Source organism: Macaca fascicularis, chromosome 1 (assembly GCF_037993035.2).
Source record: "Macaca fascicularis isolate 582-1 chromosome 1, T2T-MFA8v1.1".
Taxonomy (NCBI): Eukaryota; Metazoa; Chordata; class Mammalia; order Primates; family Cercopithecidae; genus Macaca; species Macaca fascicularis.
In genome coordinates, this window is record NC_088375.1 from 39226876 (window position 1) to 39241049 (window position 14174).

Here is a 14174-nt window from a genome sequence, read left to right on the forward strand (position 1 = left end):
ATGCTGGGATACATAGTTAAAGACCAAATAATAACTTTTCACAGTATTGTAATTCTCCTCACCCCATCTGGCCCCCAGATGGTTTGATTCAGGTATTTCTTTATCCTGGGTAAAGAGATGATATGTGGAAGGAAGGAAGAAATACCCTCTTTCTCCTTTCAACAGAGTTGTACAGCATCTCCCTGTCTGTTCCCACAGCCCCTGCTTAAGTGACTCTTCAGGGTAGCTTCTGTTCCTGTTAGTGTCCCAGGCAGGAAAGATCATTAGGTGGCCTCTCAGGCTTGCTGAAGACTTTTGCTTTTCTTATTTGCCCATCCTTAATTCATCACCCCAGACACGCTACTGAATGTGTTCTTGGCTATTGCTGTAGATAATCTAGCCAACGCCCAGGAGCTGACCAAGGTAAGCATTGTTCTCTGGGGATCTGATGTTTCTCTAGTGCCACTGGGTGCCCTCTGGGTTTTGGAACTCTCTCCAAAAGTCTACATTGTCTGACTCAGGCCTGCCAAGAAGGCCCTTTCTGGAAACTTCTGGACAGTTGGATAGCCACACACCGATGATGGAAGCCTGGTTCACTTTTATTGAGTTTGGTGAGCCTCAGCCTCACCTAGGGGGCCTCAAGGAACACAAAAAATAACATCTTAATTTCTATGAGCCCTCAAAGGAGTCCTTTCCAGGATTATCATGGAGAGTCAGGAAAATTCTAGAGCCCTGGTTTTAAGTTCCACCTCTGCTACTGCAACCTATGGCTGTGTGACCTGAATCACATGACTTAACCCTTCTGGGTTTTGGTAGGAGAGAGATCAGGGCCATCACAGTTCCTGGGCTATGGCTATTGGGATATTCCAGTGGCCAAGGTCATTTTGGGGAAATTTCAATGAAGCCAGATACTAAATTTCCCAGATACAGTTCTGGGAAATTTTCACAGAACTGTTCCCTTCTTTTCTCTGATTAATTTCCCCAGTATGGGGAGGCAATATTAACAGCAGTGGGATGGTCTACAGAGATGAGTAAATACCCTTTTCTCCACAGAGAGTGTCAATTTGGTTTTGGACAGAAGTGCATAGCATCCTGCTGACGTTTCTGAGCTTCTTCCATGCGTTCTCTGATGTTCTTTCTACATCCTTGAGGGTCTTATTATCCGCATATATGGTAGGAAAAATACCAGCTTTAAGTAGCTGAGAAACTGGGTCTGAGTCCCACACCTGCCACTGGCTATGCTGGCTTGGCTTGGACTCCTGATCTCCATTAGCATCAGTTTCTTCATGCGTGAGGCAGGAATGCCATATCTGCATTGTGTACCTCACGTGATTACTGTGAGGATCAAGTAAAATAATGTCTGTGAAAACCATAGCATGCTCTGAAGATGTATGTGCTCTTATCCGCTCTAATCCTTTTATCTGAGCTGGTTTTCCTTGGGTTCATCACAGAGGGGATGCTTGCAGGAATGCTGCTTGAAGGGATGAGAGCTCTGCCTGAGCACCCACTTAGCTGTGCAGGGAAGACACTGCAATGGGGTGCTCAGCCTCGGCACTTTACTCGGCGGGGTCCTTGCCTGGAAGGCCCCTGCTCCATCACTTCTAGACACTGTAGGACATCTGAGAAGTGTCAGCTCCTGCCACTGACCTCCACAGCCATAGCCAGCTCCACTGAGGACTACGGGTTGGGGTAGACTTCTCCTGGTTCTCATGAGCAGCCCGTGGATGGCTCCAGGATGGAGACAAGGATTGCTGGCCATGCCGGAGCAGTGAGGCTCCTGACTCCCAAGGGACCTGGCCTCTGGCCATCAGAAGTCTCCGAGCCAACCTAACATCTCGCTACCTTGTTTATCCTCTTCCTGTGTCTTCCTGACTTCACTTGGTATTCAGAACTCTTCTTTAGGAGAGCCAAGGGAAGCTACTCTCCTTCCTGGGGATCCCAAGCAAAGCTATCTCTGCTTTGTGTCTAGGATGAACAGGAGGAGGAAGAGGCCTTCAACCAGAAACATGCACTGCAGAAGGCCAAGGAGGTCAGCCCGATGTCTGCACCCAACATGCCTTCGATCGAGTGAGTCAGCTGCCCCCTTCACTGATCACTGAGCTCCTGTGCTAACAGCCAATTCATCAACTCACAAAACTATTGGTTGCAGGAGTGCACCTACTCCATACTGGAACTGTTCCTGAGAATACACAGTGAGCGAGATAGATAATAAACACGCACATCATTTCAGATAGTGACAAGTGCTATAAGTAAATGAAACAGGGTCCTATAGTGGAGAAGTACAGGAGCTGGGTGGGAGCAGCTTATGTCAAGCCAGAAGGGATTCTCTGAGGGGGAGCTGTTTAAGCAGAGACCTAAATGTGTAGATGACAGTCCTGTGACATTTTGAAGGAAGAGTGTTCCCAGCAAGGTCCAGTGTGGCTGATGTGTAATTAATGAGGGGAGATAGAGACAGGGCCGGGGAGGGGACGGGGCCGACTCTGAGGTCCTTAAAGTCCAGGTGGAAGAATTTAGCTTTTATTCTGGCTGAAATCACAGGAGGACCTCAAGTGGAAGGATGAATAGGATATGATTTACACTTTTAAAAAGGTCACTCTGTTCTATGGAGCATAATGGACTGTAGGGGCCAGAGTGGAGGCAGGGAAAGAGTCAGCTCTCAGAGTAAAGTAGGGGAGAGGTGATGGGGGTTTAGACTAGGGTGGGGGAAATGGAGGACATGAGTAATCCCATTCAGTCTGTAGTTTGGAGAGAGAGCCAATAGGATGAGCTCATGGATTCAACGTGGCAGGGGTGAGGATGAATAAAAGGGAAGAAACAAAAATTGATCCCAGGTTTTACGGTTTTGCAGACTAAGCAGCGGGTTGGGGGGTGGTGGTAGTTACTGGATCCTTGGAAACCGGTGGAAATCTAAAGTTCATTTTGAGATTCTTCTAAGGCATCCAAGTGTTGAATAGGCTCTTGGTTACCTGCAGCAGGAGCTCAGAAAAGTCAGAATTAAAACAATGATTGGCGGAGGTTATTCGCATTTAGATGGTATTTAAGTCATCGGTATGGGTCAGGTATCCCAGAGACCTAGCTGCTGAGGACAGAGGCTGACGGTGATCCTGCTACGAGGAGAAACCAGCCACGGAGACCAAGGGAGTACAGCTAGGAGGCAAGAGAAAGAACAGGAGGCATGGTATGCTGGAAACCTGTGAGGGAAGACTCTGCAGGAAGGAAGAGTGGGTGCCGGTGCTGCATACTGTAGAAAAATCACATACAATAAGGAACAGAAAAGGGACCATTGCATATGGCAAAATGAAAGCTGTTAGTGACCTTACAAGAGCCATTTCCATGGCCAGGTTGGAACAGAACCCAGTTGAAGTGGACTAGGGAGAGAACAGAAGGTGATAAAGGAGAGTGGTGAGTCTACTGCTTCAGGGGGCCAGCCTGGACCTGTGGTAGAGCTACAGGCAGTCGGCCTGGGCCCTGCGTGGCCTGGTCTCTGCATGGTGAGACGGGGAGGTGTGGGAGGAGAGGCTGGGAAGTGACTGTAGAACCACATAACTCCTGTTGTTTGCGTCCAGGCCTGCATGAGGACTGTGTGAGTGGTGAGTGGTGCTGGGGCATCTGTGGGATGGTCTGAGACCCCCAAGGGGGTGGAAGTCTATCCTGGCAATGACCCTGTCATTGTTACTTGAAGCTAGTAAGGGAGGAGCCTTTGGTTGGCTAGAGCTCCGGTAAATGGCTCCCAGCAGCCTCTTCTTGCCTTGTGGGGTGTGCCAGGGTTGTGTGCGTGTGGGGGGGGGACCTCCCTCCATGCATGGCCATCATCTTGCCTTTGCCTTTTAAAACTAAAGGCCTGGCCCTTGGATCCCTCTTCTGTGAGTGAGAGAAAAAAATTCCCTTCCAAATTGTTAAAAGTTGATAGGGAAATGCCAAAGATTGATAGGGAATATTCCTCTCTGGAATATTCTCTGGGCCTTGAGTAATTTCTGCTCCACCTTCCCTGAACTCATGAGTTTGGGTTAAAAACACATACACACAGGTATCCAAAAATGTGGATGGGTGGGCCTGGCTGCCACTTAGGAGTGGGTGGTTCTATTTACTGAGATGAGGAAGCCTGGGGGAGAAGTGGGTTTAGAGAGATGTGAGTTGGGACGATGCTTGGCCCAGAGTAGAAACTCACTATTTCTGGAATGAAAGAATGAATGAAATGTGGGTAGGCACCGGCAGGGCCGTGGGAATTGAGCAGAGTGTGCATCAGGGCACAGCGAGGTAGAAGGAGGTGCTGCAAACATCCAAGACCAGCAGACACCCGGGCTTTGGTGCTGTACATGTGCTGTGAGGTTGGTGTTGCTGGTGTGAGCCACCTCCAGGTGTGTGTGCCCTGCTCAGCTGTGTGCACTCTGCTCAGGTATGTGTACCCTGCACAGATGTGTGTGCCCTGCAAAGATGTGTGCACCCTGCTCGTGTGAGTACTCTGCTCAGGTGTATGTGCCCTGCACAAGTGTGTCTACATTGCTCAGGTGTGTGTGTCCTACATAGGTGTGTGTCCTCTGCCCAGGTGTGTGTGCCCTGCACAGGTGTGTGTGCTCTGCACAGGTGTGTGTACAATGCTCAGGTGTGTCTGCATTTTGCTTGGGTGTGTGTGCCCTGCTCAGCTGCGTGTGCCCTGCACAGATGTGTGTACATTGCTCACATGTATGTGCCTTACTCGGGTGTGTGTGCCCTGCTCAGGTGTGTGTGCACTGCTCAGGTGTGTGTGCATTTTTCTCAGGTGTGTGTGCACTGCTCAGGTGTGTGTGCATTTTGCTTGGGTGTGTGTGCCCTGCACAGGTGTGTGTGCCCTGCACAGATGTGTGTACACTGCTCAGGTGTGTGTGCCCTGCTCAGGTGTGTGTGCCCTGCACAGATGTGTGTACATTGCTCAGATGTATGTGCCCTACTCGGGTGTGTGTGCCCTGCTCAGGTGTGTGTGCATTTTGCTCGGGTGTGTGTGCCCTGCTCAGCTGTGTGTGCCCTGCACAGATGTGTGTACACTGCTCAGGTGTATGTGCCCTGCTCAGGTGTGTGTGCACTCTGCACAGGTGTGTGTGCCCTGCACAGATGTGTGTACACTGCTCAGGTGTATGTGCCCTGCACAGGTGTGTGTGCCCTGCACCAGTGTGCATACACTGCTCAGGTGTGTGTGCTCTGCTCAGTCGTGTATGCCTTGCTCAGGTGTTCATGCCCTGCTTGGGTGTTAAGGCGAAACTGCTGATTTCGGACTACACTTTAAGTGCAAACATGGCTGTCCATGGGGAAACACAGAAGAAGCACTGTTAAAAACCAAAGTGCCTGAGTGCTAGTTATATTTCTCTCACTCATATACTCTGTGATCTCAGAGAGACAACCACTCCGATCTCAGAACCTCTGTTGCCTCATCTTTGAAATGAGAAGAATGCCACCTGCCCTTCCTATCCCACAAGGCTATTGTGGGGTGTACACAAGGTCTCATTCATATGAGTTGGAGACATGTGGATGCTTCTCTGATTTTAGGTATGAATGTAAGTTTGAATCTGTGCATATGTGAGTAGAGAGAATGCCCATGCTTGTGTGTGTGAGAGAGAGAATCCTTCCACGTACATACACTCTTACACACATGCTTCTGGATAGCGGGTATTTGAATATTTGAGAATTTGCAAATAGATGGTGTGATGTGCTTTTCCTAGCAGGTGTGCATGCTGCCTGTCTAGAGCATATGCTTCTACTTTTGTATCTACCCATGCTTCTTGGCTCTCCTGCCCCCACCTGTGCCTTGTTGCATTGCAGACCACTGATGCTGAGGGATGTATTCAGTTGAGGAGCTCACAGGCTTCTCCACAACGATGTCTGCATCAGTGGGTGCTCCTGGGCAGCCACACACATGTGCACTGTGCATCTTCCATACACCCAGAGTGGGCCTCAGACCAACTGCCTCTGCTCCCTCAGAGGGTGGGGGCTCTTCTGCAGACATGTGAAAGATGGTAGTTGATGGGGATTAATTTGCCTAGCATGTTCTCCGTGGGTGGGCATCAGCTTTATCAGGAGAGGAACAGCATTTGCCAACATCCCAGGTCCAAGCAGGGCCCATCAGGCTGGACTGAGTTCATCAGGCCAGTAACTGGGGCAGGCTTACTGCAAGGATAGCCCAGATGTATCATCCTCTAGCTGAGCATTGACCCTGTGCTGACAGCTTATTTACCAGGCGTCCCGTCTCTTTCTGTGGGCACAGTTAATACGTCGCCATTCTAACCTTGTGTTTGTAAGAACACAATATGCATATGAAAGAGAGTTTTCTCTCTACAAGGCTTAGAAGGTCAATATTGTGCTCTGCCCTGCCGAACATAGAACAGGGCCTATGGCCAGGGCCTCTGCATTGCTCATAGGCAGAGGTCACTGCTCATATCCTGGAGTACATGGATGGTGGCCTATGGAAAGATGGTGCTGCCTCTGACCATGGACCACTTTGTAGCCTTGACATCATGCATGGCAGAGCACTTGCTCCCCTGCATGTTTTGTGAAGCTGGGTCAGGGTCTGCTACAGGACTCATGAGCTGGGGAGCCACACCCAATGAATGTGCTATGCTAGCCCTAGAAATGACTCGGGGGAGGGGAAGAAAACTACTCAGCAACATCTACTGGATTTCCAAAATAGGAATCTGAAGAATGTGTAGGTGGAAGTTTGCGTGCCTGTGGGGCATGGTGTTTGAGCATCTGGAGCTGTGGATCGTGTGAAATGGCATAGCCTGTGTGGCTCTGCATGTGTGCTTCAAAACCTAGATCCATGTATTTGCACATAGCAAGGAATTGAAAGTCACTGCATTGGAGAGTCGAACATGGGGAGTCTACAGAAGGCAAGCAGGCACATGGAGACCCGATGGCCACGCAGAGGACTCTGTGTCCCCCTCCAGAAATCTGCTGGTGGCTCTGGGGCTTGAGGTTCCTAGAGGTTGGGGTGAACTGAACCTGTTCGTTTTTCTTCCCCAGAAGAGACAGAAGGAGAAGACACCACATGTCGATGTGGGAGCCACGCAGCAGCCACCTGTATGTGTGTACCAGTTTGCGTGTTTGTGAGTGGTTACGTGTGGGTGTGGGACAATGTGTCGTTGTCCTTGCCATAGACAAAGTGGCACTGGGTGTGCATGTCAGTGTGAGGCTTGGTGTGTGTGTGTGTGTTCTGTTCACATGATCTGTGGATATGCCCTCTGCACCTCTCAACATGTGCTTATATCAGTGTGTGTCTACGTATGTGACCTGTGTGTTTTTCGCTCTTCAGTCTGGCCTGTGAATGAGTATATGTTGTGTTAGTGTTGGTGGGTGTACCTCTCACGTAGGCAGTTGTGTACAGCTATGTGTGGGCCTCAGTGAGGGTGCGTGTGGGTACATCTGCGTGTCCCCTTCACGGTTTGTAGGTGTGCGCCCACAGGCACAGGCGTGGGGAGGAGGTGACTCCCCGTCCGCCCAGCAAGCCCTCTCCCGTGTGCTCTCCTGCATTTGTGTTCATGTGTTTCTGCTGCCCCGTCATTGCTCCTCTAGGCCCCTGGGCTGAAATGCTCAATCGCAGTTTTGAGTATGAGCTGCTGGTGGTCTCTGCACTTAGCCTTCTGTGGCTTTTATTAGCTATTGTGAAAGAGACTCGTAGCACTCTCACTTTTGAGGGTGGTATCAAGACTTTTTGTAATAAGTCTGCCTGGCACTCTTCTCACCCTTCAATGGTATCTGACCATTTCAGCCCTCATTGTCCCAGGCTGTAACCTGAGAGGGAAGGGAGATTGAGGGGGAGAGGAGGAGGAAAGACCTTTGACCTTGAATCAAGGGCCATTGAGTGTGTACAAGCAGACGCCCTGAAAGCAAGGAGAGCAGGGGAGTGAAGACGTGGTAAGCCTGTGGACTGCTGCCCCAGCAGGCCCTGGGGACTTGGAACCCCTCCCAGGGCTGATGCCTACCCACCCCTCAGTTACTGCAAAGCAGGGATTGGAGTGGAAAGTGCCCAGGCTGGGAGGCACCTGCCCGATGAGCTCCTCACGTGTGGCCCGCCTGCTCCTCGCATCTTTCTGTGCTTCCTGTCTGCAGGTCCTGGGCGCTCCCATTTGCCCCCACCATGTGTCCCGCCCTCTCACATGGCCCCTGCGGCCACCCTCCCTGCCTGCAGCTTTCAGGCTCTGACCACAGCCCTGCCCTTTCCCCTTGGCAGGAGGGAGCGGAGGCGCCGGCACCACATGTCTGTGTGGGAGCAGCGCACCAGCCAGCTGAGGAAGCACATGCAGATGTCCAGCCAGGAGGCCCTCAACAGGGAGGAGGCGCCGTCCATGAACCCGCTCAACCCACTCAGCTCCCTCAACCCACTCAACACCCACTCCAGCCTTTATCGGAGACCCAGGGCCATCGAGGGCCTGGCCCTGGGCCTGGCCCTGGAGAAGTTCGAGGAGGAGCGCATCAGCCGTGGGGGGTCCCTCAAGGGGGATGGAGGTGACCGATCCAGTGCCCTGGACAACCAGAGGACCCCCTTGTCCCTGGGCCAGCGGGAGCCGCCGTGGCTGGCCAGGCCCTGTCATGGGAACTGTGACCCGACTCAGCAGGAGGCGGGGGGAGGAGAGGCTGTGGTGACCTTTGAGGACCGGGCCAGGCACAGGCAGAGCCAGCGGCGCAGCCGGCATCGCCGCGTCAGGACGGAAGGCAAGGAGTCCTCCTCAGCCTCTCGGAGCAGGTCTGCTAGCCAGGAACGCAGTCTGGATGAAGCCATGCCCACTGAAGGGGAGAAGGACCCTGAGCTCAGGGGCAACCATGGTGCCAAGGAGCCAACGATCCAAGAAGAGAGAGCCCAGGATTTAAGGAGGTAAGTGAGTCACGGGGTCCAGATGGACAGCGCACAGGCTGCTGTTAGGCATTCCTCAATATAAGCCTTTCTGAGCTCCAGTTTCCCCTTTTATAAAATGGAAATTATGCTGACACACACTTTGTGAGGTATGAATAAATATAACAGGCAGTGGGCTCTGTCCCCCTGAAAACGAGGGCCTGTTGGAAGTGGGTCGTGGATAGAAGGACAGGAGTAAGGCAGTGACCATGGCGTGTGGGTCTTAGCACCTCTCTGCCTGGCTGGGTGGGGTGGAAGGCGGTGGTGGCTTTGTGCCTTCCAGGCTGCCTGAGCTTCCCCACCTTCCCCTCGTGCCAGGCACACCCGCCATTTGGGGACAGCATCTGAGCACCAGCTCTCTCCTCCTCTCTCCACAGGACCAACAGTCTGATGGTGTCCAGAGGCTCCGGGCTGGCAGGAGGCCTTGATGAGGCTAATGCCCCCTTAGTCCTGCCCCATCCTGAGCTGGAAGTGGGGAAGGACATGGTGCCGACGGAGCAGGAGCCGGAAGGTAGCAGTGAGCAGGCCCTGCTGGGGGATGTGCAGCTAGACATGGGCCGGGTCATCAGCCAGAGTGAGCCCGACCTCTCCTGCATCACGGCCAACACGGACAAGGCCACCACCGAGAGCACCAGCGTCACCGTCGCCATCCCCGACGTGGGCCCCTTGGTGGACTCAACTGTGGTGCACAGTGAGAGCGCAGTCCCGTTTCCCCTCCAACCCCACCTCCTATCCTGTCTGGGGCTGGGTCCCTTCCAATAAAGCCACATGGAAAGCACCACCAGGAGAAGTAAATCATCCTTCAAGAAGTAAAAATGAGTGGCAGTTTTCTCCCCGTGTGCAGAACAAAAATAAGCCAGCATTCTCTTCATCTTAAATTTTTCCCATAAAATTTCCCCAAGCTTTTGGTTCCTGTGACCACACTCAAGTCTTCAGAGTGATCACATGTGACTTTGTGCCCAGTGAGATATTCAGCTATTTGCTTTGGTGTATGAATATTTGATGGTGTTCTCTGGGGTCTCCCAGGTGCTCTGCTGCCCCAGCAAGTTAGGGAGCCTCTGATGGAGTGGACCATGGCTCTGCTCACTGAGTGACCTTCGAAAAACCTCTGTGTCTCTTGAGGCCTCAGTTTGTCGTCTGTAAAGTGAGAGCGTTGTACTAGATGATCTCTGAGGCCGTTCCCTGTACTAATATTTTATATGATTCTATTGCTCTTACCAACTCTTTTTCTCCTAGGAGCTGTTAGTCACAAGTTCTCCCCATCACAGTTCCCTTAGGCAACAAATGTTAATTATTGATGTCCTAAAGGGAAACACAGCAAAACGAACAAACAAACCAAAAAACACTTCTCCACCCCTGCCCTGACCCTACATCCCATCCCTGTATTCATCCCACCCCTTATCCTTGCCCTGACCCCATACCCCATCCCTGCCCTGACCCCACACCTCATCCCTGCGTTATTAATTCCACACCCCATCCTTGCCCTGACCCCATACCCCATGGCTGCTCTGGCCTCATGCTGTCCCCGCATTAATCCCACCTGCCGTCCCAAGATCACTGAATTGTGACCACAGGGTTCCAGCTTTGATGTTTTCCTCTTACTTTTTCTGTATTTACTCTTTCACATGGCAGTCTTCCCCCTCCCTGTTTTTCTTCCATGCTCCCTTCCCATTTCTGCATGTTCTCTACAGTCAACATGCCACTACTGCTTCAGAAAGTGCAGTCTCCCATGTCCAGTGGCGTGCTTCAGTTGACTTGGGCATGTCTCAGGATCCCAGACCCACAGCTCTTTTGGTGTTTGTTTGCTTTAATATGTAAGAAGTGTTTGGGGCCTTCTTTTATGAGAAAGAACATAAAGCTTTACTCTCCCTCTGTTCTAATTCCAGAGCTACTCTTTGGTCTTGGTCATAGGTAAAAGCATGTGATAGGAAGGCTTTTGGATACTTCTTATGACTGACTCTTTAGGAGGAAGCCCTGGCGTGGGCCAGGACCACCAGGATCCACTGCTGACACAGGGTTCCAGGGTGGAGTCATTCAATGAGCAGGGAGCAGTGGGGCCCTTTCCCCGCTGTGACAGCTTCAGCCTCCTGCCAGTTTAACCTATACCATGTCTTGAGTATGGAAACAGCAGCAGCAGCTGAGAGCTCCCCTCGACCTCTGGCTCCTTCGTCCTCCCAATCCTGGGATGCAGTCATGAACCTATACTCACATGATTATTACATTCTCATTTCTACATTAATCATGGCCAAAAAAAAGCACAGGCAGAAAGGCTGCTGCAAACAGAGTCATGATTTATTGAAATCTTCCATTGCAGGGTGATTCACTGAAAGGCAATAGGATTTTAAATCAGGAACCCATACTAGCTTTATGACCTTAGGAAAGGTACTTAAATTGCCAGAACTTTAGTTTTCCCATCTGTATCATGGGAGCAATAATACATGCCACTCGGGGTATACCATGGGAAAATTCAGTAAGTGAATATGTACAAAGAATCCAGAGTTTAGATGTAAAATCTAAACCTTGTAAATTTTATAACAGAAATACTACGTTGTTTATCAGACTCTAAAAGTTCAACCTTAAAAGGGGAAACATGATCATAGTCATTTATATGACATAAAAGGTTATTTCTCATAACATCTGGGGAGGGTGAAATAAGAAGAGAAGAGTTTAACTCAATGTCAGGTAGTAAATACCCCCAATGCCTGCAGGGCACATTTGTTAGGGATGTCCCTGGAGCCCTTTCTCCTCCTCTCCTTTCATCCCCAACTAAACACAAATGGTGCCAGTTTCACATGCTGCATGGTTTCTGAAGATTTCAATGTGTTCCTCTTGTAGTTAGCAACAAGACGGATGGGGAAGCCAGTCCCTTGAAGGAGGCAGAGATCAGAGAGGATGATGAGGAGGTGGAGAATAAAAAGCAGAAGAAGGAGAAGCGTGAGACAGGCAAAGCCATGGTGCCTCACAGCTCAATGTTCATCTTCAGCACCACCAACCCGTAAGCCACCCTCGCGTTGCTCCCTCTTTGGTGCTAGGGTAAACGGCCAGGTGTGAGGCAGGGCAGGGTGAAGGGGAGAGGAAGGATGGGGGCCCAGCCATCTTCTTAAGCCTTCCTGGTGGGGCATGGTCAGACATTGAGCATCTGGGTTGCCCACTAAGTGAGGTGGGTTGGTAAGTTACACAGCCTCTGAACTCTGCCCGTAGCCGAAAGAGTAACGTCAGACAGGAGAGCATGAGACATGTCATCAGAAAGGAACTCTTTACCAGTCTTTGGTCAGTAGGTAGCATGGAGAAAGGAAGGAAATCTACATGAGATTGTGTCACCGAATATTCCAGAAGTGGATAGAGCCAAGAATGTGGAGCCTAGAATGACCAGATCACCTGTTTGAGTTGAGAGTTTTGGTCACACTGCTCTCCATGTGGAGTTTTGAAATGGTCTGCTCTGAGCATGCTACTCAGAGCAGAGGCAGGGACATGAAGTGGGCGTGACAGAGCGGAGTCTGGAAGGTTAGATTCAGGAAAGATGGAATTTGGGAAGAGCGTTCCAGCAGGGCTCCGGGAAGAGGGCAACCTGGGTTAAGGCATGTGAGCCATCCATGACTAGAATGCAGAATATAGAATACAGTTACTTTAACCAGAATAACCTGGGGCTCATGAAAACTCATTACTGCTTTCGTCAGGATCTTAGAATCAAGATCTATTTTTACGTTTCTTGGTTCTTTGTAATTTCCTTGGGATGTCCCAGTTTCCTTAGAGTGGGAGAGTAGACATCAAGATACAGCAGAGGGTGCTGTGCAGCCGCCCTGAGTTGGTAGGCTGATGCTGGCTGCTCCCCATGGCTCAGACGTGCCTGCAGATAATGTATCTTGGCTTGCGTGCTGCAGCCTCTAACCAATCTGATTACCTTCTTCCACTGGGGCTTTAAATCAAGGGTGGTGGCTGAGAAATTAAATTGCTCTCCCTGGCGGCTTCCTTTGGCAAGGGCCTGGCTGTCTGGAAGGGGCCGATATGTGTATGTGGGAGTGAGGAGTAAGGGCATGGGTGTAGTGGGGAGTGGGCCAGCTCAGCCGTGCTCAACTGCCCGCAGGATCCGGAGGGCCTGCCACTACATCGTGAACCTGCGCTACTTTGAGATGTGCATCCTCCTGGTGATTGCAGCCAGCAGCATCGCCCTGGCGGCAGAGGACCCCGTCCTGACCAACTCAGAGCGCAACAAAGTGGGTGCACAGGGACCATGTGTCAGCCTCCGTAGTACTCTGGTGCTCACCCCATCCCAGCTCTGGAGGTGAACCGAGATGGTAGCAAGGTTTCTGGGGAATGAGCAAGGATTGGAAATTGCCCACTCCTGTTCCTCAGGGCTAAGTATGAACCATTCCCAGACAAGCCCCTTCCAAGCCCAACACACTGCAAGGCTCTGCCTCAAACCGGCCAGGGCTCTGCGAGGCTCTGCAGCCACCCATGGGCTTGGATGTGGGTCTAATGTAGGGTCATGGATGGTGTGTGTGAAGCTGGCAGCTGCAGCTCCACCACAGGGGGCCAAGGCCTCTCCTGGGGGTCCCACGGGTATATGTCAGGAGACATGAGGGACACGAGGAGGACAGGAGCTGACAAGGATTTCAGGTCCCGAGCCAGAACTGAGGGACAGGTATATGGACAATTCAGACCCAAAAAGTTAAGTTCTGGCCAACGAGAGGGAACAGCCAAGGAGTGGCCACTGGGTCACATGGCTCCAGCAGGGCCCATGCCCCTCCTTCTGGCATTTCTCTCAGTCTAGCTAGTGGCTCTAATTCCAAGCCTTTGTTCTGAGGGTGCAGTGGGTGAAGGCCGGGGTGGGCAGGCACGAGTGCATGTGTCCTGGCAGGTGGGAGTGCGTGTAGTAGCCTGTTGACCACACATGGTCATTTCCTTCTGCCATATATGTCTTTCAGGTCCTGAGGTATTTTGACTATGTGTTCACGGGCGTGTTCACCTTTGAGATGGTTATAAAGGTAAAAACTTCTAGAGAAAACCTGGGCTCTTGGGTTTAGATAGGTCACCTGTCTGCTCCTTAGGCTAGAGCCTTTCCTCAGAGTTACCACCTACCAGCCAATGGCAGCCCTCAGTAGAGCTTCTGCCGCCCCTTCTCTGGCCTCAGAATCCTGAAAAAATCTGTCTCAGCAAGACACGGCTGCATGGTTATGTTTGTACTGGTGCAGGCCTGTGGACATGGCCCAAGTAGGAGGCAGGCAACAGGTGTGCAGGCAGGCTTGGGGCCAGCACTCTCCTCCCCAGTGCTTGTCCTGGCTGAGCCTGGGTGTATGCCAAGGCAAAGGGCTAGGTAGAGATGAGTCTTCCTGGGCTT

The 14174-nt window shown here is 51.5% G+C and overlaps 1 protein-coding gene across 10 annotated transcripts in view; it reads left to right on the forward strand.

Moving 5' to 3' along the window:
• CACNA1E (calcium voltage-gated channel subunit alpha1 E) overlaps positions 1 to 14174 on the forward strand; it is a 497363-nt gene that overhangs the window by 413460 nt on the left and 69729 nt on the right. For 7 of the 10 annotated variants that reach the window (XM_065534002.2, XM_065534247.2, XM_065534152.2 and 4 more), the window contains 8 exons: positions 335 to 402; positions 1949 to 2046; positions 6970 to 7026; positions 8177 to 8818; positions 9214 to 9527; positions 11672 to 11831; positions 12921 to 13050; positions 13762 to 13821. In XM_065534002.2, coding sequence (XP_065390074.1) covers positions 335 to 402; positions 1949 to 2046; positions 6970 to 7026; positions 8177 to 8818; positions 9214 to 9527; positions 11672 to 11831; positions 12921 to 13050; positions 13762 to 13821 — 1529 coding nt within the window. The remainder of the gene's footprint in view (positions 1 to 334; positions 403 to 1948; positions 2047 to 6969; positions 7027 to 8176; positions 8819 to 9213; positions 9528 to 11671; positions 11832 to 12920; positions 13051 to 13761; positions 13822 to 14174) is intronic. The other 3 variants (XM_065534315.2, XM_065534207.2, XM_065534267.2) reach the window with 1 other exon arrangement.